At 45.7% G+C, this 27,064-nt stretch overlaps 1 protein-coding gene across 5 annotated transcripts in view; it reads right to left on the reverse strand.

Moving 5' to 3' along the window:
- Positions 1-405: 405 nt before the first annotated feature.
- The window catches only part of c25h12orf75 (chromosome 25 C12orf75 homolog), a 32,560-nt gene continuing 5,901 nt past the window's right edge, over positions 406-27,064 (reverse strand). Inside the window, exons 2-9 of one of the 5 annotated variants that reach the window (XM_029758011.1) lie at positions 22,954-22,978; positions 22,495-22,550; positions 22,364-22,372; positions 22,061-22,096; positions 21,705-21,784; positions 20,507-20,546; positions 20,201-20,340; positions 17,367-20,096 (exon numbers count right to left, since the gene is read on the reverse strand). In XM_029758011.1, the coding sequence (XP_029613871.1) occupies positions 20,542-20,546; positions 21,705-21,784; positions 22,061-22,096; positions 22,364-22,372; positions 22,495-22,550; positions 22,954-22,978 (211 nt within the window). In that variant the 3' untranslated portion in view covers positions 17,367-20,096; positions 20,201-20,340; positions 20,507-20,541. Of the gene's footprint in view, positions 445-17,366; positions 20,341-20,506; positions 21,432-21,704; positions 21,785-22,060; positions 22,097-22,363; positions 22,373-22,494; positions 22,551-22,953; positions 22,979-27,064 lie in introns of those variants that run through there. The other 4 variants (XM_029758009.1, XM_029758010.1, XM_029758012.1 and 1 more) reach the window with 4 other exon arrangements.

Here is a 27,064-nt window from a genome sequence, read left to right on the forward strand (position 1 = left end):
CCTTCGTACAACAGCTGATATCTCAAAGTGCTGTACAGAAACCCAGCCTAAAACCCCAAACAGCAAGCAATGCATGTGAAAGAAGCACGGTGGCTAGGAAAAACTCCCTAGCAAAAACTCCCTAGAAAGGCCAAAAACCTAGGAAGAAACCTAGAGAGGAACCAGGCTATGAGGGGTGGCCAGTCCTCTTCTGGCTGTGCCGGGTGGATATTATAACAGAACATGGTCAAGATGTTAAAATGTTCATAAATGACCAGCATGGTCAAATAATAATAATCATAGTAGTTGTCGAGGGTGCAACAAGCACGTCCGGTGAACAGGTCAGGGTTCCGTAGCCGCAGGCAGAACAGTTGAAACTGGAGCAGCAGCATGGCCAGGTGGACTGGGGACAGCAAGGAGTCATCATGCCAGGTAGTCCTGAGGCATGGTCCTAGGGCTCAGGTCCTCCGAGAGAAAGAAAGAAAGAAAGAGAGAAAGAGAAAATTAGAGAGAGCATATTTAAATTCACACAGGACACCGGATAAGACAAGAGAAATACTCCAGATGTAACAGACTGACCCTAGCCCCCCGACACATAAACTACTGCAGCATAAATACTGGAGGCTGAGACAGAAGGGATCAGAAGACACTGTGGCCCCATCCGATGATACCCCCCGGACAGGGCCAAACAGGCAGGATATAACCCCACCCACTTTGCCAAAGCACAGCCCCCACACCACTAGAGGGATGTCTACAACCACCAACTTACCGTCCTAAGACAAGGCCGAGTATAGCCCACAAAGATTTCCGCCATGGCACAACCCAAGGGGGGGGGGGGGCAACCCAGACAGGGAGACCACGTCAGTGACTCAACCCACTCAAGTGACGCACCCCTCCCATGGACGGCATGGAAGAACACCAGTAAGCCAGTGACTCAGCCCCTGTAATAGGGTTAGAGGCAGAGAATCCCAGTGGAATGAGGGGAACCGGCAAGGCAGAGACAGCAAGGGCGGTTCGTTGCTCCAGCCTTTCCGTTCACCTTCACACCCCTGGGCCAGACTACACTTAATCATAGGACCTACTGAAGAGATAAGTCTTCAGTAAAGACTTAAAGGTTGAGACTGAGTCTGCGTCTCTCACATGGGTAGGCAGACCATTCCATAAAAATGGAGCTCTATAGGAGAAAGCCCTACCTCCAGCCGTTTGCTTAGAAATTCTAGGGACAATTAGGAGGCCTGCGTCTTGTGACCGTAGCGTACGTGTAGGTATGTACGGCAGGACCAAATCGGAAAGATAGGTAGGAGCAAGCCCATGTAATGCTTTGTAGGTTAGCAGTAAAACCTTGAAATCAGCCCTTGCCTTAACAGGAAGCCAGTGTAGGGAGGCTAGCACTGGAGTAATATGATCACATTTTTTGTTTCTAGTCAGGATTTTAGCAGCCGTATTTAGCACTAACTGAAGTTTGTTTAGTGCTTTATCCGGGTAGCCGGAAGGTAGAGCATTGCAGTAGTCCAGCCTAGAAGTAACAAAAGCATGGATTAATTTTTCTGCGTCATTTTTGGACAGAAAGTTTCTGATTTTTGCAATGTTACGTAGATGGAAAAAAGCTGAAACAGTCTTGATATGTTCTTCAAAAGAGAGATCAGGGTCCAGAGTAACGCCGAGGTCCTTCACAGTTTTATTTGAGACGACTGTACAACCATCCAGATTAATTGTCAGATTCAACAGAAGATCTCTTTGTTTCTTGGGACCGAGAACAAGCATCTCTGTTTTGTCCGAGTTTAAAAGTAGAACGTTTGCAGCCATCCACTTCCTTATGTCTGAAACACAGGCTTCTAGCGAGGGCAATTTTGGGGCTTCACCATGTTTCATTGAAATGTACAGCTGTGTGTTGTCCGCATAGCAGTGAAATGTAACATTATGTTTTCGAATGACATCCCCAAGAGGTAAAATATATAGTGAAAACAATAGTGGTCCTAAAACGGAACCTTGAGGAACACCGAAATGTACAATTGATTTGTCAGAGGACAAACCATTCACAGAGACAAACTGATATCTTTCCGACAGATAAGATCTAAACCAGGCCAGAACTTGTCCATGTAGACCAATTTGGGTTTCCAATCTCTCCAAAAGAATGTGGTGATCGATGGTATCAAAAGCGGCACTAAGATCTAGGAGCACGAGGACAGATGCAGAGCCTCGGTCTGACGTCATTAAAAGGTAATTTACCACCTTCACAAGTGCAGTCTCAGTGCTATGATGGGGTCTAAAACCAGACTGAAGCGTTTCGTATACATTGTTTGTCTTCAGGAAGGCAGTGAGTTGCTGTGCAACAGCTTTTTCAAAAATGTTTGAGAGGAATGGAAGATTCGATATAGGCCGATAGTTTTTTATAATTTCTGGGTCAAGTTTCGGCTGTTTCAAGAGAGGCTTTATTACTGCCACTTTTAGTGAGCTTGGTACACATCCGGTGGATAGAGAGCCGTTTATTATGTTCAACATAGGAGGGCCAAGCACAGGAAGCAGCTCTTTCAGTAGTTTAGTTGGAATAGGGTCCAGTATGCAGCTTGAGGGTTTGGAGGCCATGATTATTTTCATCATTGTGTCAAGAGATATAGTACTAAAACACTTTAGTATCTCCCTTGATCCTAGGTCCTGGCAGAGTTGTGCAGACTCAGGACAATGGAGCTTTGGAGGAATACCCAGATTTAAAGAGGAGTCCGTAATTTGCTTTCTAATGATCATGATCTTTTCCTCAAAGAAGTTCATAAATGTATTACTGCTGAAGTGAAAGCCATCCTCCATTTGCGAATGCTGCTTTTTAGTTAGCTTTGCGACAGTATCAAAAATACATTTCGGATTGTTCTTATTTTCCTCAATTAAATTGGAAAAATAGGATGATCGAGCAGCAGTGAGGGCTCTTCGATACTGCACGGTACTGTCTTTCCAAGCTAGTCGGAAGACTTCCAGTTTGGTGTGGCGCCATTTCCGTTCCAATTTTCTGGAAGCTTGCTTCAGAGCTCGTGTATTTTCTGTATACCAGGGAGCTAGTTTCTTATGACAGATGTTTTAAATTTTTAGGGGTGCAACTTCATCTAGGGTATTGCGCAAGGTTAAATTGAGGTCCTCGGTTAGGTGGTTAACTGATTTTTGTCCTCTGACGTCCTTGGGTAGGCAGAGGGAGTCTGGAAGGGCATCAAGGAATCTTTGGGTTGTCTGAGAATTTATAGCACGACTTTTAATGCTCCTTGGTTGGGGTCTGAGCAGATTATTTGTTGCAATTGTAAACGCAATAAAATGGTGGTCCGATAATCCAGGATTATGAGGAAAAACATTAAGATCCACAACATTTATTCCATGGGACAAAACTAGGTCCAGAGTATGACTGTGGCAGTGAGTAGGTCCAGAGACATGTTGGACAAAACCCACTGAGTCGATGATGGCTCCGAAAGCCTTTTGGAGTGGGTCTGTGGACTTTTCCATGTGAATGTTAAAGTCACCAAAAATTAGAATATTATCTGCTATGACTACAAGATCCGATAGGAATTCAGGGAACTTAGTGAATTCCCTGATAGCTATAAAAAGTGAGTGAGTAGGCTACATAGATTTCATGACTAGAAGCTCAAAAGACGAAAACGTCATTGTTTTTTTTTTGTAAATTGAAATTTGCTATTGTAAATGTTAGCAACACCGCCGCCTTTGCCGGATGCACGGGGGGTATGGTCACTAGTGTAACCAGGGGGTGAGGCCTCATTTAACACAGTAAATTCATCAGGCTTAAGCCATGTTTCAGTCAGGCCAATCACATCAAGATTATGATCAGTGATTAGTTCATTGACTATAACTGCCTTGGAAGTGAGGGATCTAACATTAAGTAACCCAATTTTGAGATGTGAAGTATCACAATCTCTTTCAATAATGGCAGGAATGGAGGAGGTCTTCATACTAGTGAGATTACTAAAGCGAACACCGCCATTTTGCCCAACCTAGATCGAGGCACAGACACAGTCTCAATGGGGAAAGCTGAGCTGACTACGCTGACTGTGCTAGTGGCAGTCTCCACTAAGCTGGCAGGCTGGCTAACAGCCTGCTGCCTGGCCTGCACCCTATTTCATTGTGGAGCTAGAGGAGTTAGAGCCCTGTCTATGTTCGTAGATAAGATGAGAGCACCCCTCCAGCTAGGATGGAGTCCGTCACTCCTCAACAGGCCAGGCTTGGTCCTGTTTGTGGGTGAGTCCCAGAAAGAGGGCCAATTATCTACAAATTCTCTCAGAACACAGTTTTCAACCAGCGATTGAGTTGTGAGACTCTGCTGTAGAGCTCATCACTCCCCCTAACTGGGAGGGGGCCAGAGACAATTAATCGATGCCGACACATCTTTCTAGCTGATTTACACGCTGAAGCTATGTTGCGCTTGGTGACCTCTGACTGTTTCATCCTAACATCGTTGGTGCCGACGTGGATAACAATATCTCTATACTCTCTACACTCGCCGGTTTTAGCTTTAGCCAGCACCGTCTTTAGATTAGCCTTAACGTCGGTAGCTCTGCCCCCTGGTAAACAGTGTATGATCACTGGATGATTCGTTTTAAGTCTAATACTGCGGGTAATGGAGTCGCCAATGACTAGGGTTTTAAATTTGTCAGAGCTAATGGTGGGAGCCGTCGGCGTCTCAGACCCCACAACGGGAGAAGTAGAGACCAGAGAAGTCTCGGCCTCCGACTCCGACTCGCTTAATGGGGAGAACCGGTTGAAAGTTTCTGTCGGCTGAATAAGCGACACCGGTTGAGCATTCCTACAGCGTTTCCCTCCAGAAGCCATGAGAAAGTTGTCCAGCTGCGGGGACCGTGCGAGGGGGTTTATACTAACGTTACTATCTGTACTTGCTGGTGGCACAGACGCTGTTTCATCCTTTCCTACACTGAAATTACCCTTGCCTAACGATTGCGTCTGAAGCTGGGCTTGCAGCACAGCTATCCTTGCCGTAAGGCGATCGTTCTCCTGTATATTATAAGTACAACGACTGCAATTAGAAGACATCATGTTAATGTTACTTAGCTTCGGCTGTTTGAAGTCCTGATGAACCATGTCCAGATAAAACCTCCGGGGTAAGAAAGTTGAATGAAAAAAGTTGAGTGAGGGAAAAAGTAAAAATATACGGTAATGAAAAAGTAAAAACCGTCAGGTAGCAAAGTAAGATCGGCAACAAAAACGCACAGCAGCGTAAACAAGTCTGCAAGTTGTGACCGGAAACTGATGGTAGTGTGGAGGCGCTACCAGGAGACAGGCCAGTACATCAGGAGACGTGGAGGAGGCCGTAGGAGGGCAACAACCCAGCAGCAGGACCGCTACCTCCGCCTTTGTGCAAGGAGGAGCAGGAGGAGCACTGCCAGAGCCCTGCAAAATGACCTCCAGCAGTCCACAAATGTGCATGTGTCTGCTCAAACGGTCAGAAACAGACTCCATGAGGGTGGTATGAGGGCCCGACGTCCACAGGTGGAGGTTGTGCTTACAGCCCAACACCGTGCAGGACGTTTGGCATTTGCCAGAGAACACCAAGATTGGCAAATTCGCCACTGGCGCCCTGTGCTCTTCACAGATGAAAGCAGGTTCACACTGAGCACGTGACAGACGTGACAGAGTCTGGAGACGCCGTGGAGAACGTTCTGCTGCCTGCAACATCCTCCAGCATGACCGGTTTGGCGGTGGGTCAGTCATGGTGTGGGGTGGCATTTCTTTGGGGGGCCGCACAGCCCTCCATGTGCTCGCCAGAGGTAGCCAGACTGCCATTAGGTACCGAGATGAGATCCTCAGACCCCTTGTGAGACCATATGCTGGTGCGGTTGGCCCTGGGTTCCTCCTAATGCAAGACAATGCTAGACCTCATGTGGCTGGAGTGTGTCAGCAGTTCCTGCAAGAGGAAGGCATTGATGCTATGGACTGGCCCGCCCGTTCCCCAGACCTGAATCCAATTGAGCACATCTGGGACATCATGTCTCGCTCCATCCACCAACGCCACGTTGCACCACAGACTGTCCATGAGTTGGCGGATGCTTTAGTCCAGGTCTGGGAGGAGATCCCTCAGGAGACCATCCGCCACCTCATCAGGAGCATGCCCAGGCGTTGTAGGGAGGTCATACGGGCACGTGGAGGCCACACACACTACTGAGCCTCATTTTGACTTGTTTTAAGGACATTACATCAAAGTTGGATCAGCCTGTAGTGTGGGTTTCCACTTTAATTTTGAGTGTGACTCCAAATCCAGACCTCCATGGGTTGATAAATTGGATTTCCATTGATTATTTTTGTGTGATTTTGTTGTCAGCACATTCATCTATGTAAAGAAAAATGTATTTAATAAGATTATTTCTTTCATTCAGATCTAGGATGTGTTGTTGTAACGCCCTGGCCATAGAGAGGGGTTTTTTGGTCTTTATTTTGGTTAGGCCAGGGTGTTACATTGGGTGGGCGTTCTATGTTCATTTTCTATGTTGTCTGTTTCATTTATTTTTGGCCGTGTGGCTTCCAATCAGGCACAGCTGTTGTTGGTTGTTGCTGATTGGGAGTCACACATAAGTGCCTGTTTTTCCGTTGGGGTTTTGTGGGTAATTGTTTCTGTTACGTATTGCACCTGACAGTACTGTTTGGCTGTCAGTTTTCTTGTTTTTGTGTATAGTGTTCTTTCGTCCATTAAAATCATGATCAACACTAACTCCACTGCGCCTTGGTCTACTCTCTCTCCCGACAGCCGTTACAGAATTACCCACCGAAAACGGACCAAGCAGCGGAGGAAGGAGAGGCACCAGGAGAAGGAAAGTAATATGGACTCATGGACTTTGGAGAAGATGGAGAGGAACGTTCAGGATTCCTGGAGATGGGAAGAATTAATGGACGGAAAGGGACCATGGGCTCAAGCTGGGGAGTATCGCCGCCCGCAGTGGGAGATCGAGGCAGCGATAGCTGAGAGGCGCTGGTATGAGGAAAGGGAACGCAACAGACACGAGAGGCAGCCCCCCCAAAAAAATTTTGGGGGGCACACGGGGAGATTGGCGGAGTCAGGCGGTAGACCTGAGCCAACTCCCTGTGCTTACAGGAGGCAGCGCAGTACTGGTCAGACACCGTGTTATGCAGTAAAGCGCACGGTGTCCCCAGTACGCATTCATAGCCCGGTGCGCTATAGGCCAGCCCCCCGCAAGTGCCATGTGAGTGCAGGCATCGAGCCAGGACGGGTTGTGCCAGCTCAGCGCGTCTGGTCTCCGGTGCACCTTTTCGGTCCAGGTTATCCTGCACCGGCTCTGCGCACTGTGTCTCCAGAGCGCTGGGAGGGCCCAGTTCGCCCAATGCCTGTGCTGCGCCCGTGCCGGGCCAAAGTGGGCATTCAGCCTGGAGTGTGGGTAAGGAGCCTACATACCAGAACTCCAGTGCTCCCCCACAGCCCGGTTTATCCTGTGCCTCCTCCTCGGACCAGGCCTCCAGTGGGTCTCCCCATCCTGGTTAAGCCTGTGCCTCCTCCACGGACCAGGCCTCCAGTGGGTCTCCCCATCCTGGTCTCTCCTGTGCCGCGTCCTCAAACCAGGCCTCCAGTGGGTCTCCCCATCCTGGTCTCTCCTGTGCCGCCTCCACGGACCAGGCCTCCAGTGGGTCTCCCCATCCTGGTCCGTCCTGGATGGGGAGACTCCAGTGGGTCTCCCCATCCTGGTGAGTCCTGTGCCTGCTCAACGGACCAGGCCTCCAGTGGGTCTCGCCAGTCCAGAGCCGCCAGAGCCGCCCGCCAGTCCGGAGCCGCCAGAGCCGCCCGCCAGTCCGGAGCCGCCAGAGCCGCCCGCCAGTCCGGAGCCGCCAGAGCCGCCCGCCTGTCCGGAGCCGCCAGAGCCGCCCGCCTGTCCGGAGCCGCCAGAGCCGCCCGCCTGTCCGGAGCCGCCAGAGCCGCCCGCCTGACCGGAGCCGCCAGAGCCGCCCGCCTGTCCGGAGCCGCCAGAGCCGCCCGCCTGACCGGAGCCGCCAGAGCCGCCCGCCTGACCGGAGCCGCCAGAGCCGCCCGCCAGCCGGGCGCAGCCATCGCCGCCCGCCAGCCGGGCGCAGCCATCGCCGCCCGCCAGCCGGGCGCAGCCAAGGTCGCCCATCAGTCCTCCGGCGCGGCCAGAGGCGCTACCTAAGTGGGCAACGCCGAGGGTGGAGCGGAGGCCACATATATATATATACACACAACTGTTCTGAAAGGCCCCAGAGTCTGCAACACCACAGACCAAGGAGCTCTCCAAACAGGTCAGGGACAAAGTTGTGGAGAAGTACAGATCACGGTTGGTTTATAAAAATATCCAAAACTTTGAACATCCCACAGAGCACCCTTAAATCCATTATAAAAATGGAAACAATATGGAAATACAACAAACCTGCCAAGAGAGGGCTGCCCACCAAAACTCACGGACCAGGCAAGGAGGGCATTAATGAGAGAGGCAACAAAGAGACCAAAGATAACCCTGAAGGAGCTGCAAAGCTCCACAGCGGAGATTGGAGTATCTGTCCATAGGACCACTTTAAGCCGTACACTCCACAGAGCTGGGCTTTACGGAAGAGTGGCCAGAAAAAAGCCATTGCTTTATGAAAAAAATAAGCAAACACATTTGGAGTTCACCAAAAGGCATGTGGGAGACTACCCAACCATATGGAATAAGGTACTCTGGTCAGATGAGACTAAAATTGAGCTTTTTGGCCATCAAGGAAAACGCTATCTGGGGCAAACCCACCACCTCTCATTACCCCGAGAACACCATCCCCACAGTGAAGCATGATGGTGGGGATGTTTTTCCTCAGCAGGGACTGGGAAACTGGTCAGAATTAAAGGAATGGTGGCTGGTGCTAAATACAGGGAAATTCTTGAGGGAAACCTGTTTCAGTCTTCCAGAGATTTGAGTCTGGGACAGAGGTTCACCTTCCAGCAGGACAATGACACTAAGCATACTGCTAAAGCAACACTCAAGTGGTTTAACGGGAAACATTTAAAGGTCTTGGAATGACCTTGTCAAAGCCCAGACCTCAATCCAATTGAGAATCTGTGGTATAACTTAAAGATTGATGTACACCATCGGAACCCATCCAACTTGAAGGCGCTGGAGCAGTTTTGCCTTTAATGGGCATAAATCCCAGTGGCTAGATGTGCCAAGTTTATAGAGACATACCCCAAGAGACTTGCAGCTGTAATTGCTGCAAAAGTGTCTCTACAAAGTATTGACTTTGGGCGGGTGAATAGTTAAGCACGCTCAAGTTTTGAGTTTGTGGTCTTATTTCTTGTTTGTTTCACAATAAAACATATTTTGTGTCTTCAAAGTGGTAGACATGTTGTGTTAATCAAATGATACAAACCCCCCAAAATCCATTTTAATTCCAGGTTGTAAAGCAACAAAATAGGAAAAATGCCAAAGGGGGTGAATACTTTTGCAAGCCACTGTAGACTGACCAGGTACATTCAGGTGAAAGCTATGATCCCTTATTGATGTCGCCTGTTAAATCCACTTCAATTAATGTAGATTATGGGGAGTAGACAGGTTAAGTAATGGTTTTTAAGCCTTGAGACAACTGAGACATGGATTGTGTATGTGTGCAATTCAAACAAAATATTGAAGTGCCTTTGAATGGGGTATAATAGTATTTTAGCACTTATTTAACCCTTATTTTACCAGGTAAGTTGACGGGGAACACATTCTCATTTACAGCAATGACCTAGGGAATAGTTACAGGGGAGCTGGGGATGATTAGGTGACCATAATAGTATGAGGGTCAGATTGGAAATTTAGCTAGGACCCTTACAATAAGTGCCATGGGATCTTAAGTGACCACAAAGAGTCAGGACCCCCGTTTAATTTACCATACGAAAGACTTCACCCTACAGAGGGCAATGTCCCCAATCACTGCCCTGGGGCATTGGGATATGTTTTTTTTAGACCAGAGGAAAGAGTGCCCCCTACTGGCCCTCCAACACCACTTCCAGCAGCATCTGGTCTCACGTCAAGGGACCGACCAGAACCAACCCTGCTTAACTTCAGAGGTAAGCCAGCAGTGGGATGCAGGGTGGTATACTGCCAGGCGCACCAGTTTGTGTCAAGAACTGCAACATTTCTGGATTTTCACGCTCAACAGTTTCCCGTGTGCGGCAAGAATGGTCCACCACACAAAGGACATCCAGCCAACTTGACACAACTGTGGGAAGCATTGGAGTCAACAAGGGCCAGCATCCCTGTGGAATGCTTTCAACACCTCGTAGGGTCCATTCCCTGATGAATTGAAGCTATTCTGTGGGCAAAAGGGGGGTCAAAAACATCCCACTCCCCAACCCCTCGATCCCTGGTACCCTAGCAGTTAAGAGCAATTGGCCAGTAACCAAAAGGTTGCTGGTTAGAATCCCAGAGCCGGCAAGTTCTGCCCTTGAGCAAGGCTGTCAACCACCAACTGCTTCCCGATGACGTCGATCAAGGCTGCCCCCCCACACCTCGCTGATTCAGAGGAGTTGGGTTACATGTGGAAGACACATTTAGGTTGAATGCATTCAGTTGTGACATCCCTCCACCAAATCAAATGAGACATTTCTTCAGATATTTTTGTCAGGAACATCTGGGAGACAGGGAGTCAGAGAGGGACTAGTCCGTGGAATCCCAGGCTAGAACCATAACATAACAGAGGACTTCAGAGAGGGAGAACAGGAAAAATAATACTAACCAAACGATACGGAAAGAGAGAGCGATTATAAGGGAGAGAGAGTGCTATCAGGCCCCCTGTGGAGCTTTGAAGCACCGCTCTGGGGGCCACGGTGGGCCCCCGTAAGAGAAGCTGGCCCTGCGGGGCTCTGGACAAACTCCTCCTCTGAGGATTAGTTTTGCTATGACTTCATGTCGTTCTCAGTGGCCTCTTGAATGCGACAGATGACGGATCTACTTTCCTACACTGTTTCACCTGCTCTAAATGGAACCACATGCTGCACACACAGGGCCGCCTCTCCTCTGTCTGTAATTGGAAGCACATGCAGAGCAGCGGAAAAGAGAGGGGTGAGGAGAGGAGGTGGAGAGGAGCAGAGTAGAGCTGAGCCTGACAGGCGACCTCTGTCGGGGTGCGACACTCTTGGCGGGGTCAAGTGGGAGAGAGGGAGGGGGAGAGGAAGATGGGCGGGGGTGGAGTGCGAGAGAGTGTCGGTAAGGGCAGCGGGAGGGAGAGAGAGAGAGAGGGATAGAGGGAGAGCGAGTGAGATGGAGGAAGGGAAGGCCACAACAGGGGCTCTCAATACAGGATAGAGAAGTGTTTCAGTTCATTGGGGGTGACCAATAGGTGAGTCAGATAGTACGTTGTGAATTGTTTTTTCCACTCCCCAGCACTATCCGACTTAGGTTTTAACGGACAGTGTTTTGTCAGTGAAGTTGTGGTAGAGACCTTGACATTCAGCCTGACTTGTTGTGAGAACATGAGCTGTCTAACTGTAAGCACGGCTGTGTGATGCCTGACTCTGCACAGGACAGCTAGGCCTTGGACCCAGGGAAGAGGGGAACACGCACACTTACATCACCACTCCTCTCCGCTTCTCTCCTCCACACCAGGGGAAGATTTCATAAGAGGTGCACTGCATCTTATCTATCTGTTAACCTCGTTGGTCTGCTGTCCCTCATGTGCATTGCACATAGCTTTAAGGCCTGGTTATAAACAGAGAAATACTACCATAGATACTACAGAGTCATCTAAGAACTCTCCAAAGTCCTGACTAGTGCCTTACCTTGGGTTCTGTCACTTGATTGGTCAATCAAATTATATATTTGACCAATCAAAGCCTGTATAGATTGGAGGCTGATCCTGCAGACTTTTGGCCTTCTCCTGCTATTGTTCACAATAGTACATTACCAGTTAAAAGTTTGGATACACCTACTCATTCAAGGGTTTTTCTTTATTTTTACTATTTTCTACATTGTAGAATAATAGTGAAGACATCAAAACCATGAAATAACACATATGGAATCATGTAGTAAGTAAAAAAAGTGTTAAATGAAAATATATTTTATATTTGAGATACTTCAAAGTAGCCACGCTTCGTCTTGATGACAGCTTTGCACACTCTTGGCATTCTCTCAACCAGCTTCATGAGGTAGTCACCTGGAATGCATTTTTATTAACAGGTGTGCATTGTTAAAAGTTAATTTGTGGAATTTCTTTCCATCTTTGAGACAGTCAGTTATGTTGTGACAAGGTACGGGAAAAGACCATTTGGTAAAAGACCAAGTCCATATTATGGCAAGAACAGAAATAAATAAGCAAAGAGAAAGACCAGAGTCACCTCTGCTGCAGAGGATAAGTTCAATAGAGTTAATTGCACATCAGATTGCAGCCCAAATAAATGGTTCACAGTGTTCAAGTAACAGACACATCTCAACATCAACTGTTCAGAGGACACTGCGTGAATCAGGCCTTCATGGTCAAATTACTGCAAAGAAACCACTATTAAAGGACACCAAAAAGAAGAAGAGACTTGCTTGGGCCAAGAAAAACAAGCAATCGACATTAGACCGGTGGAAATCTGTCCTTTGGTCTGATGAGTCCAAATGTGATTTTTTTTCTCCAACCGCCGTGTTTTTGTAAGACGCAGAGTAGGTGAACGGATGATCTCTGCATGTGTGGTTGCCACTAAAGCATGGAAGTAGTGGTGTGATGGTGCTTTGCTGGTGACAATGTCAGTGATTTATTTAGAATTCAAGGCACACTTACCCATCACGGCTACGACAGCATTCTGCAGCGATACTCTATCCCATCTTGTTTGCGCTTAGTGGGATTATCATTTGATTTTCAACAGGACAATGACCCAACACACCTCCAGGCTGTGTAAGGGCTATTTGACCAAGAAGGAGAGTGATGGAGTGCTGCATCAGATGACCTGGCCTTCACAATCACCCGACCTCAACCCAATTGAGATGGTTTGGAATGAGTTGGACCGCAGAGTGAAGGAAAAACAGCCAACAAGTGCTAAGCATATGTGGGAACTCCTTCAAGACTGTTGGAAAGAATTCCTCATGAAGTGGGTTGAGAGAATGCCAAGAGTGTGCAAAGCTGTCATCGAGGCAAAGGGTGGCTACTTTGAAGAATATAAAATATATTTTGATTTGTTTAACGCTTTTTTGGTTACTACAGGATTTTATGTGTTATTTAATAGTTTTGATATCTTCACTATTATTCTACAACGTAGAAAATAGTCAAAATTAATAAAAATCCTTGAATGAGTAGGTGTGTCCAAACTTTTGACTGGAACTGTTTATCTCAATGGAGGCTGTTGAGGGGAGGACGGCTCATAATAATGGCTGGAACAGAGCGAATTAAATGGCATCAAACACATGGAAACCATGTGTTTGATCTATTTGATACCATTCTGCTCATTACCATGAACCCGTCCTCCCCAATTAAGGTGCCACCAACCTCCTGTGGTATATGTCCCCAGACCCTTCTCTCGGCTGTGATGGCAATGATGGTTAACAGCCAAGCTCAGCAATTGCCAAGAACACTGGGTGCAAACATCTATTTTCAAATTTAAACCACATTATTCCGAAAACCAACAAATAGCATTCCTGATTGAGACTGACACCAGTTGTAAACTCATCAGGGTAAGTGGGCGTACCACGGGGGCCTGTTAAGTGACTTGATTGCGATGGAAAAGCTGGAGAGCCATTCCACCAAACTGTGATTAGCACCTTATTACAGTCATTTTGGGCTAGATTAGCTGTCCGAAACCAAAGATTATCGCTATTCTACTCCAGCAGCTAACTAGAGAGAACTACTTTTGGTCACTCTGGAACAGGGAATAGAGAAAGAGGCCCGTATCTCACAAACAGTGTAGATGGAATTCAGAAATCTGGGGATGTTTTGTATATCCAGCCCAGGAACAACATTGTAGCCTTGCAGACAGGCACTTTGGTTGTGCTACACTGACATCTGTTGGTATGAAGCAGAACTGCAACTGATTATCCACATTTGTTATTTAACTTGGCAAGTCAGTTTAAGAATAAATTCTTACTTACAATGACGGCCTACCCAAGCCGACACTCGGAAAATTGTGCGCTGCCCTATAAGACTTCCAATCACAGCCAGATATGATTCAGCCTGGATTTGAACCAAGGACTGTAGCGACGCCTCTTCCACTGAGATGCAGTGTCTTCGACCACCACTTTGAATGGTTAGAGAATACATTTGCTTGATTAGCTTTTCAAGGTTGTGAGTACCTCAGTAGACCCGCCGTAACCCCTAGAGCACCAGGTCTGAGATGTAATTAAATACAGTGCATTCAGACAGTATTCAGACCCCTTGACTTTTTCCACATCTTGTTACGTTACATCTAGTTACGTTTTTCCCCCCTCATCAATCTACACACAATACCCCATAAAGACAAAACAAAAACAGGTATTTAGAAATGTTTGGATTTTTTTTTTTTTAAAGAAGGAAATATCACATTAACATAAGTATTCAGACCCTTTACTCAGTACTTTGTTGAAGCACCTTTAGCAGTGATTACAGCATCGAGTCTTCTTGGGTATGACACTACAAGCTTGGCACACCTGTATTTGGGGAGTTTCTCCCATTCTTCTCTGCAGATCCTCTCAAGCTCTGTCAGGTTGGACGGGGAGCGTCGCTGCACAGTTATTTCCAGGTCTCTCCAGAGATGTTCGATTGGGTTCAAGTCCGGGCTCTAGCTGGGCCACTCAAGGACATTCAGAGACTACTTCTGCGTTCTCTTGGCTGTGTGCTTAGGGTTGTTGTCCTGTTGGAAGGTGAACCTTCATCCCAGGCTGAGGTCCTGAGCGCTCTGGAGCAGGGTTTCATCAAGAATCTCTCAGTACTTTGCTCTGTTCATCTTTCCCTCAAACCTGAATTGTCTCCCAGTCCCTGTCACTGAAAAACATCCCCATAGCATGATGCTGCCACCACCATGCTTCACTGTAGGGATGGTGCCAGGTTTCCTCCAGACGTGACTCTTGGTATTCAGGCCAAAGCATTCAATCTTAGCTTCATCAGACCAAATAATCAAATCAGACCAAATAAGTCCTTTAGGTGTCTTTTGGCAAACTCCAAGCAGGCTGTCATTTGCCTTTTTTCTGAGGAATGGCTTCCGTCTGGCCACTCTATCATAAAGTCCTGATTGGTGGAGTGCTGCAGAGATGGTTGTCCTTCTGGAAGGTTCTCCCATCTCCACAGAGGAACTCTGGAGCTCTGTCAGAGTGACCATCAGGTTCTTGGTCACCTCCCTGACCAAGGCCCTTCTCCGATTGCTCAGTTTGGCTTTGCAGCCAGCTCTAGGAAGAGTCTTGGTGATTCCACTGTGTTCTTGGGGACCTTCAATGCTGCAGAAATGTTTTGGTACCCTTCCCCAGATCTGTGCCTCGACACAACCCTGTCTCGGAGCTCTACGGACAATTCCTTCGACCTCATGGCTTGGTTTTTGCTCTGACATGCACTGTCAACTGTGGGACCTTATATAGACAGGTGTGTGCCTTTCCAAATCATGTCCAATCAATTGAATTTACTACAGGTGGACGCCAATAAAGTTGTAGAAACACCTCAAAGATGATCAATGGAAACAGGATGCACCTGAGCTCAGTTTCGAGTCTCATAACAAAGGGTCTGAATACTAATGTAAGTAAGGTATATCAGTTCTTTATTTTTAATACATTTACAAAAAACATGTTTTCGATTTCTTATTATGGGGTATTGTGTGTAGATTGATGAGGAATTGTTTATATTTAATCCATTTTAGAATAACGCTGTAACGTAACAAATTGTGGAAAAGTCAAGGGTTTGAATACTTTCCGAATGCACTGTATACAACAGAGAAAAGGAAAAAGGGGCAATGCCACTGTTGATAGGAGATTTCAGCAGGAGGCAAAGCAGGTGTGATCTGGTGGTGACCAGATGTACATATGATGTGATTAGGGACGTGTGCTGCATCACGTAGCTACCCCTCATACACACACAAACACATGCACACCACACACACGCACGCACTCTCGCGCACACACATACACACAGCACACCCACACCACAGTCTTATCAACGTCAGCCACCCCAGTGGTGACTCACCAGACTGTAGACTATCTATCCCAATATAAAGATGTTGTATTGTCACACACCGGATAGGTGCAGTAAAATGTGTTGTTTTATAGGGTCAGCCATAGTAGTACAGCACCCCTGGAGCAAATTAGGTGCCTTGCTCAAGGACACATCGGCTTACTTGCTTCATGAACGGCATAAATAAATGTCCAAACATGATAATCAGTGGTTAGAATGGTCCCCAGATAGCCTTGGTCAGATTCCTCCATCTTTTAATGTCAGACTGTGTGAATGTGATCTACATTTTCACACTTTGTGAAAGAAAAGTTGATTTCATAGGAAGTCTTCCTCTTTCATAGGAAGGTTTGGCCTACTGGATGTGCTCACTGCTCTCCCGTTGATAACGTATGCGTCCCAAGTGCAACCTTATCGCCTATATAGTGAACTACTTTTTGAGTCTGCATGGTCAAAAGCGGTGCACTATTAGCCTGTAGGGTATAGGGTGCTATTTGGGAGGCGGCCAAACACGGTCGGTTGTGATCTCATTAGCTGCTGCTGGGAAGAGCAGTCTACTATCTGGTGCTGCTGAAGATAAAACTGAAACGACAGGTCATATGATATTTATGATGCAGCAGGCAGCAATTGAACCGGGGTTAGGTGAGATTTATGCCGGCAGGCCTACGATCAATGAAACAATACATTATTTCTTTATATAGACAGTCAAAGCAGTGTTTATCTCATTCACAGCCATGTAACACTAGAAGCCAGGGCAATAGGGCACTGTAGTCTTTATCTTTCTATCTAACTTTTTGTGTATTCACGTACTGTATGTGTGTGTGCACGTGCATGCATGTGAGTGTGTTTGCAGGCACATCCTCTGGCAGTAAACTGCAAGTCAATAATCTTGCTCTCTGTCCCACAATTGTCTCATTAATTAAGATGGCACTACAATATTGCTTTCATTCTAACAGAAGCTTTTGTGGTACTCAAAGCGAATAATATGACTTCAGTTTGAAAAACATACCTCCCTGGAGGGCAAATCCAGGAAGAGTGGAAAGAGAAATGCAGGAGAAAAAAACACCTCCTCTTCCGCCTCTCTCCGTTCTCCTGTCTCCCTCCTCCTCCATCTACTCCCTATACCGTCAATTACCGAGCTTGAGGGACTTCGTTCAATAACGACAAATGTTCCTCAACGCAATGCTTCATTTTGTTTCTCAGTCTGTAATGCCACTAAGAATGGATGTATTGTAATCCCTGAAGCATGGTCATATTGACTGGAAGACACAAATCCATTTCACAAAAGCCACAATCAAGAACTACAGCAGTGCACAGACAATAGAAAATACTTTAATCATAAATAGATCAGTGATGGGACAAGTAATACAGGGCATGTCGGGTTATATACAAGAATGACTCTCTAAAGCAGCTGTGGTCCTTCTTACTGTGTTTAAGGGTGTACTGTATGTACACAAAGTGACCCAGAACAAGTGAGGAGCATCAATGATTAGGAACAGTATCTCATACAGTAGTAAATAGCATAAAAAGTCATCAATTGGTTCTCAAGTGATCATCTACAGTGGTTTTCTCATGTGTTTTCTCTTTTCCCAAATGTGTTATGGACACATGTACACAAGGAGATAAATCCAGAATAAGAAGCCTCCAGCACAGCTGCTATAGCCTCAAATTACTCCAAAGTAATCAATTCCTCTGTCGTCGTAATCATGTGCAGCACCATGAACAGTATACCAGTGAGACTTCCATGAGCTATATACTGATATAAACTGGGTGGTTAGAGCCCTGAATGCTGATTGGCTGACAGCAGTGGTATACCAGACCGTATACTACGGGTATGACAAAACATTTATTTTTACTGCTCTAATTACGTTGATAACCAGTTTAGAATAGCAATAAGGTAACTCGGGGGGCTTGTGGTATATGGCCAATATACCGCCCCCCCCCCATGCCTTAATGCTTAAAGGAACCACAATACAGTAAAAAATACCAGGGTTCCATGGACGCTGCTGTTTTAACACAATTTCCCATACCTTTTCTCCATCCTCCTAAGAGCTACATTCATTCTGTACACAGCTAGCTATGCTTGGTTATCAACTCCTGTGTTGATATTCTGTAGCAACTTTTCCTTTCCCAGTGTGGCTTTTGAATACCCTTTTTTCATCCTCTTCCCTCCCAGTCTTCCTAATTGAATAAAGCAGGATTAACTCAGTGACATTCACCCTTGTGTTACAGTACAACTGTCTGTAAAGGGTGGAGGAGTTGGCCAGAGCAGAGAACAGATGACAAGGCAGACCCACTGGGCACAGACGTCCAATTAATTTCAACGACGTGGAACAACGTTGATTCAACTAGTGTTTGCCCAGTGGGAACTGCGTTGCACTGTGCACCGTGAAAGCCAAAGGCCAGAGGATTCTGATGGTGAAACTGGAAGAGCCTCAACAGAAAGGAAATGTAGACATCAATGAAAAGGGGCTGCATTCAGTGGTAGCCGTGTAGTAGCAGAGCAGAAACTGTGGGGTGCTCTTTAAATCGGTACCCATCGCATTTCTAAACCTCACACGCGGCCTGGCACAGATTACGGAGTAGATGGTTGAACGCCAGGGAGCATTCATAATCTACATTTATATTCCATATAAATATTATGTATATTCCATATAAATATTATGTATATTCCATATTCTTATCTCAAACCAGGTAGAGTGGAGTAGAGAATATATAATCGGACTGATGTATTGAAGAGAACAAAACATCTCTTGAATCTCAAGTGTGTGAGCATATGGTTAGCATGGCCTACTTCCCTGTTCCTCTGTGGTCGTGAAGATGCTGTACATTCATACATTCATTACATCACGAACTGCATGTAGATAAATGACATTGGATGGATTCTCTATTCCCTTCAGACTTCTAATTCATGCTTTGGGGGGAGATATTGTGGCGTGTGAATATGCTGCCTGTGTTATGGTTTCCAACTAGATTCACTGATACAGTTGTTCGTAATGAGAAATATAGATTCAAATATGTTTAGGCAAATCTATGCTAAACAATGTAGTTCAGATTCTTTTTGACTGATCATCTTTCCAATTAACCGTTATAATAAAAGTTGGACATTTCGTTTTCAAAAGGAATCATTTTTGAATTTTACAAATAGAAAAGACAACATTTTACAAATTGCAGTTGGAGAGTTTATCTCTTTGTAAAAAACAACGAGTTCTGGATGGTGACGCAGCTGCTAAAATGGCCAACAAGAGCTACTGTATGTGGAACACTGAGATCAGCTGCTGGCACCTGGAGTAATAATGCATGCATTGTTAACAATCTGATGACGTCAGATCTCAGATCAGTTCAGACCTTTGTGGGTAAAGAAATGTAAGAGTAGTATCCTCAATGCATATTTAGCCCCATCCAGACTGACGATGTCATGTTAGCATGATTCACAGGTTAAATCACAACACAACACAACACTTAACAATCTCAGACATGAATGACGCACACAACAGATGCTCGCTACAGTACAGTCAGGCTACAGTACCAGCCAGTACACCCACAGGAGGTCCCCCATCCGTTTGGTACCAAAAGTAGGTCAATTTGTATTTAGACAGTAAATGCAATGGTTTAAAAAGAAATAGCAGCAACCAACTAGAAAATATCACAACACAATCTCCAAATGGGTTATAGAATGTTGTTTTCATGAATCTCTGAAATTATTTACAGTATCTGATACGGAAAAGAAAATTAAAACTGGGTGACCTAAAATACTCCATAAAAGTGAATAGCACTGCTTGTGTTTGAGCCACTGTGTGGGTCCACTATCCCTCCCACCACATAAAACATCTATCTACACCAGCCACAATATATGCACTTGGATTAAATGTTTACAGAGCCGGTCGAGAAGGTGTCTCTGTGTGACTGGGCTGTGTGTGTCACATCTCTTCCTAAACACAAGGAGCTAGTCCAGAACATTTCCCCGGATTCCATAATGTTGGTCCCAATATCCGCAGTCGTCCCGTACCCACCCGACTTCTCTGCTGCTACCCGGCTTCCTGTGAGGGTCAGAAAGGGCAAAGAATCCTCAGACAAAGGCATCTATTGAGGGTCTACTCAGTGCCATTCTGAGGCAGTTTCCTCAGGACCCAAGCAGGCTGACCTCATATCTGCCTGATTCCCCAGGGTCTTTCAGTCTGTTTCACTCTTACGGAGGCAGGGTTGTGAGGATGAGTCAGTAATCCTCCTCTCAACGTAGGAATGTAAATGTCTCTGTATGTTCTGAATATTATAGCTTTAGTCCTGAAAAGAATAATAGCACATAGCCATACAGAGGTCAAAGTCAACCACCAGGTTACGTAAGATGTTTTTGAGTACAAAATCAAGAATCAATGCAGGCTGTCACTCAATTGTGCTGTATTATCATGTCAAGAAGATAGAATGAAGGGATGTGTAAACGGTTGTCTACCTGTGATGCATGTCAATGATTCCCTTCTATATCTGTTAGTCTACAGAGAACAAGAGAGACGGCATAATTAGAAACATTAGGAAAATTGTGAACATTAGGCTTGAGTCAAATTCCCTTGTGTTGTCTACTTCAACCCTTTATATTATTCACACACACAGCTCCTCCACATCCTCATGGAAATCTACATTACCAAGAATTCCCAGCCTCAGGTTCCCAGTCTCTCTTTCTAATAAGGGCACAGATGTCACACTACTGGCATCAGATGTCTCACAACTCCTAAACCATCCACTGCCATATGTTCTGCAGACTCCCCGTGGCTGTTTTTGCTCATCAAACAACCTTGCAGACTTCTGCATCTCATAACCAACAACAAGGTCAATAGAAGCTGACAGTTGACTCTACACACCATACCAAGGTCCTTGGCTGATTATGTTTTAACTCACTTTTAGGGCACACACACACACACACACACAGATTCAGAGAATAGTGACCTTCCCAAAGGGATCTATAGAAACAATAAAATGTTCAACCAAATACCTCCCAGTCATGTTATAAATTTGCAACTGAGCCAGAGGACAGGAATAGAATAAATGGATTGGTTATTATGAAGTTTCAGAGGCTAACTTTGGCCAACAGGCAGTCATAGAGAACGGCTTTGTAGGATCTCAGTGCAAACAGCCCTCACACACACACACACACACACACACACACTAAACTTTTCCTCTCTACTCCCTTTATGACCGAGACCAACTTTTGTTTGAAGATGACGTGGGGTTTTCTTTGAACACGGAGAACAAAAACTGTTCATCTGTAGAAAGATGTAGTCTTCAAAGGACTTTCATGTACAGTATTTCCTTTTTTGCTTGATGTTGTCTCTTTTACTGTAAAGCCATGGTTAATCGAAGGACAGCGATTGGAGGCTGTACTGAAATCACATAATGGAGGAATCAATTAGTCTATTCTGGGCATCAACGCAGCAGACAACGCAATACTTTATAGCAAAGGGGAGGGGTGTGTCCATGTCCAGGACGGGTAGATCATCTGATATGTCCCGTACAGTCAACACAAGTAGAAAACTTGACAACTACGTTACAACCAATTGTATTGCAATGACTATCCACTGATGACCATCCTGTCCAATCATCCTCACATCCCCACTACACAGACGCTGAACAGTAGACATAGATGTCATATTTACTTTTGTCTGTGGACTTGGACTGGCTGCCTGCAACGGTGGTCATGTCAGATGGTAGACCTACGTACACCCCGCCATAGTTCCTGAGGGAGTAGGAAAAAGGGTCAAAGGTCACATCAAAGAGCACATGACTCTAAGCCTATGTACTTTGGCAGACTCCCACCAAACAACAGGGCATCCTGTGAGTTAGCACTGCAGTGAGTGTGTGTGTGTGTTTGTGTGTGTGTACAGTATGTAACCAAAACACATTAGGGAAGCAGCAGTCCAGAGGACTACTCTAATCCAACCATCTAATGACTGTAATCTTCTCAGAGTAGGAGGAAAACAGTGAGGAGTAGGACGATCGGACAAGCACTTACCTTCTTTTCTCATCGTCTGGTGAGGACTCATCTGTCCTGATTGAGACAAGAATCACAGATCAGCTCACAGGACTTGATACAACGCTCAATGCTCAAACATATTTTACATAACACCCAACATGACACAAACAAGTGATTGACATATAGTTGACCTGGAGGACTTGGTTATATGCAGGAAAATACTTGTAATGGCACTGTGAGGGCACTGATCAAAAGGGAATCAACAATATGGATGGTTTCCTACCTACAATGAATGTAGGTTAAATGGTTAGTGGACTATGTCATGTACATTGTCACGTTTACCTTTCTTCTCTGTCCATAGAAGAGGCATGAAAAAATAAGTGTACACATGAACTGCCAGTCAAAGTGTGTGTGTAGCAGGACTAGAGGTGTGTTGCAGTGCTGAACCCTGGGGAGCTGTGTGACTGACTGACCGTGGTTGGCAGTGTGCTGCTGTCAGTCCCCATTGGTCCTGGATTAAGCACTGTAGCTGCTCAGATGTTTATCAGAAAGCACACACACAAGTTGATTCAAGAAAATGTTTTGGAAATGGGTGCCTGCTCTCCCTTCCCACGCCACGATGATGGAGGTGGCTCACCGTGCCTAGTGAAGACGTATGTTCCCTTTATAACATAATTCATGCAATTTGCCTTGAATGGAAAATGACTGTTCCTTTGATTTACTGAACAGGACTAAGTCATTGTAATAGCAGTTCTGGAACATGTATTCATTTCTCTACACATTAATATTCTATAGGCAAAATATTTTAAGGCCTTGATACAAAAGACTGAACATATTTTAATTTGATTACATGACAGTAGGTGTTGTGTTTTTCTCTCTCTCTCACTCTCTCACTCTCTCACTCTCTCACTCTCTCACATTGCTGTACTTACAAATCTTTGGAGGTTTCTGCAGGTCCTGTGAAAATAAGGAAGAGAAAAAGAAAATCATTACACAAGTCTCATCATTTTGTTCTGGATGATACATAACGTGTAGATTACAATAGAAATGTACATTTTACCCAGTAAGTGAGGGTAATTTGAGGTGGACTTGTCTCACAGCAAAAGACCACTCCACACCCATCACATCAAGCCCACCATTACTTATCCATTGACACAGTGTATGTCGCTCCTCTCTGTACTGTGTCTGGTTTATTTATAGGGACGCAATGCATTACAAACAGAAACATCAAACATGGCAAACTCTGTCTTTGAATCATTATTACAAAAAATTATATATAATATTATATATAATTTTTTGTAAATAATTTAAAAAAATTGAAAGAAAGAAAATGCCTGCAACCCAGCAGTTGGGTCAACCAAACAACCCAGCAGTTGGGTCAACCAAACAACCCAGCAGTTGGTTCAACCAAACAACCCAGCAGTTGGTTCAACCAAACAACCCAGCAGTTGGTTCAACCAAACAACCCAGCAGTTTTTTAGAGTGGACCTTCAACACAGTTTCTCACCCACAATAAAGTCAAACACAGAGCACCCAGAAACAATAACACTTCATCAACGCGCCACTCTACCTTGCAATATCGGAAATGCGGTAGACTCCGTACATCACTTTTATTAACACAACTATCTGACTTAATGGCTCCCTTCCCACTCATTGAAGATGTTACAGAAGTCAATAAGGCACAGCTTAATGATCACCACTTCAAATCAAATCATATTTGTCACATGCGCCAAATACAACAGGTGTAGACCTTACCGTGAAATGCTTACTTACAAGCCCGTAACCAACAATGCAGTTCAAGAAATAGAGTTAAAATATTTACTAAATAAACAAATGTAAAAAATTAAATAAAAATGAACAATAACAAGGCTATATACAGGGGGGACCGGTACCGAGTCAATGTGCGGGGGTACAGGTAAAGGCCAACTGTAAAGGCTCCTGGAATTGCCTGGTCAAAAGGACAGAAAGAGCGCTGAGGGTGATGTGGGCAGACTGGGCTCTTAGTGCGTCCTGTAATTTGACAGAGGAGTTATTGGCGGATTTCGAGTGGCACTCCAGAGCTCTCCGGGGTAGACTGTATGGACGCCTCACCCTAATCACCAACTTCATACTGAGAAGGGCCTTGACATGGATGTGTAGGTAGGCCATGTAGGGCAGAGATAAGTAGTGGAGACAGGTAGAGGTCACAACGCGGCTAGGACTGGCTCTGAGAGATGGGTGGACGGGCTCAGGAGGAAGAGAAGGGATAGAGAGAGTTGGACAGGCTCTGAGGGAGGAGGGATAAGGAGGGACGGATGGATGTCAGATATATTTTCCTCTATATTATGGAGGTTGTCAGAGAAATGTAGAGATCACAACAAAGCCAGCATTGGCTCTAGGGGACAGGAGAGATAGAGAGGGCTGGACCTTGATGGATGTCATGTATACTCTGTATCAAAGACGGCTAACCTTGATCAGCAAGGGTCAAATGGACCAACAGCCTGCAGTGGACTTCGCTTATGTCAGGTAGATAGTGTCATGTAGCTATGGTCATACATCATCTAGCTTAATAAACTCAGCAAAAAAAGAAACGTCCCTTTTTCAGGACCCTGTCTTTCAAAGATAATTTGTAAAAATCCAAATAACTTCACAGATCTTCATTGTAAATGGTTTAAACACTGTTTCCCATGCTTGTTCAATGAACCATAAACAATTAATGAACATACACCTGTGGAACGGTCGTTAAGACACTAACAGTTTACAGATGGTAGGCAATTAAGGTAACAGTTATGAAAACTTAGGACACTAAAGAGGCCTTTCTACTGACTCTGAAAAACACACAAAAAAAGATGCCCAGGGTCCCTGCTCATCTGCGTGAACGTGCCTTAGGCATGCTGCAAGGAGGCATGAGGACTGCAGATGTAGCCAGGCCAATAAATTGCAATATCCGTACTGTGAGATGCCTAAGACAGTGCTACAGGGAGACAGGACGGAAAGCTGATCGTCCTCGCAGTGGCAGACCACGTGTAACAACACCTGCACAGGATCAGTACAATAGAGACAATACTGTACAGCTGTATTCATAGACCTGGCCAAGGCTTTCAACTCTGTCAATCACCACATTCTTATCGGCAGACTCAACAGCCTTGGTTTCTCAAATGACTGCCTCGCCTGGTTCACCAACTACTTCTCAGACAGAGTTCAGTGTCTCAAATCAGAGGGCCTGTTGTCCGGACCTCTGGCAGTCTCTGTGTGGGTGCCACAGGGTTCAATTCTCGGGCCAACTCTTTTCTCTGTATACATCAATGATGTCGCTCTTGCTGCTGGTGATTCTCTGAGCCACCTCGACGCAGACGACACCATTCTGTATACTTCTGGCCCTTCTTTGGACACTGTGTTAACTAACCTCCAGTCAAGCTTCAATGCCATATAATTCTCCTTCCATGGCCTCCAACTGCTCTTAAATGCAAGTAAAACTAAATGCATGCTCTTCAACCGATCGCTACCAGCACCTGCCCGCCCATCCAGCCTCACTACTCTGGACGGTTCGGACTTAGAATATGTGGACATCTACAAATACCTAGGTGTCTGGTTAGACTGTAGACTCTCCTTCCAGACTCACATTAAGCATCTCCAATCCAAAATTAAATCTAGAATCGGCTTCCTATTTCGCAACAAAGCATCCGTCACTCATGCTGCCAAACATACCTTCGTAAAACTGACTATCCTACCGATCCTTGACTTCGGCGATGTCATTTACAAAATAGCCTCCAACACTCTAATCAACAAACTGGATGCAGTCTATCACAGTGCCATCCGTTTTGTCACCAAAGCCCCATATACTACCCACCACTGCGAGCTGCATGCTCTCATTGGCTGGCCCTCGCTTCATATTCATCGCCAAACCTACTGGCTCCAGGTCATCTATAAGTCTTTGGTAGGTAAAGCCCCGCCTTATCTCAGCTCACTGGTCACCATAGCAGCACCCACCCGTAGCACACGCTCCAGCAGGTATATTTCACTGGTCACCCCCAAAGCCAATTCCTCCTTTGGCCGCCTCTCCTTCCAGTTCTCTGCTGCCAATGACTGGAACGAATTGCAAAAATCACTGAAGCTGGAGACTCATATCTCGCTCACTAACTTTAAGCACCAGCTGTCAGAGCAGCTCACAGATCACTGCACCTGTACATAGCTCATCTGTAAATAGCCCATCCAACTACCTCATCCCCATACTGTTTTTTTTCCTCTCCTTTGCACCCCAGTATCTCTACTTGCACAATCATCTTCTGCACATCTATCACTCCAGTGTTTAATTGCTAAATTGTAATTATTTCACCACTATGGCCTATTTATTGCCTTACCTCCCTTAACTTACCACATTTGCACACACGGTATATAGACTTTTTTCTATTGTGTTATTGACTGTATGTTTGTTTATTCCATGTGTAACTCTGTGTTGTTGTTTGTGTCGCACTGCTGTGCTTTATCTTGGCCAAGTCTCAGTCGTAAATGAGAACTTGTTCTCAACTAGCCTACCTGGTTAAATAAATCAAATAACAAAATACACCAGGAACGCACAATCCCTCCATCAGTGCTCAGACAGTCCACAATAGGCTGAGAGAGGCTGGACTGAGGGCTTGTAGGCCTGTTGTAAGGCAGGTCCTCACCAGACATCACCGGCAACAACATCGCCTATGGGCACAAACCTACCGTCGCTGGACAAGACAGGACTGGCAAAAAGTTATTTTCACTGAGTAGTCGCGGTTTGTCTCACCAGGGGTGATGGTCGGATTCGCGTTTATCGTCGACGGAATGAGCGTTACACCAAGGCCTGTACTCTGGAGCGGGATCGATTTGGAGGTGGAGGGTCCGTCATGGTCTGGGTCGATGTGTCACAGCATCATCGGACTGAGCTTGTTGTCATTGCAGGTAATCTCAACGCTGTGCATTACAGGGAAGACATCCTCCTCCCTCATGTGGTACCCTTCCTGCAGGCTCATCCTGACATGACCCTCCAGCATGACAATGCCACCAGCCATACAGCTCGTTCTGTGCACGATTTCC

The sequence above is a fragment of the Salmo trutta genome, chromosome 7 (genome assembly GCF_901001165.1).
Source record: "Salmo trutta chromosome 7, fSalTru1.1, whole genome shotgun sequence".
In the NCBI taxonomy this organism is placed as follows: Eukaryota; Metazoa; Chordata; class Actinopteri; order Salmoniformes; family Salmonidae; genus Salmo; species Salmo trutta.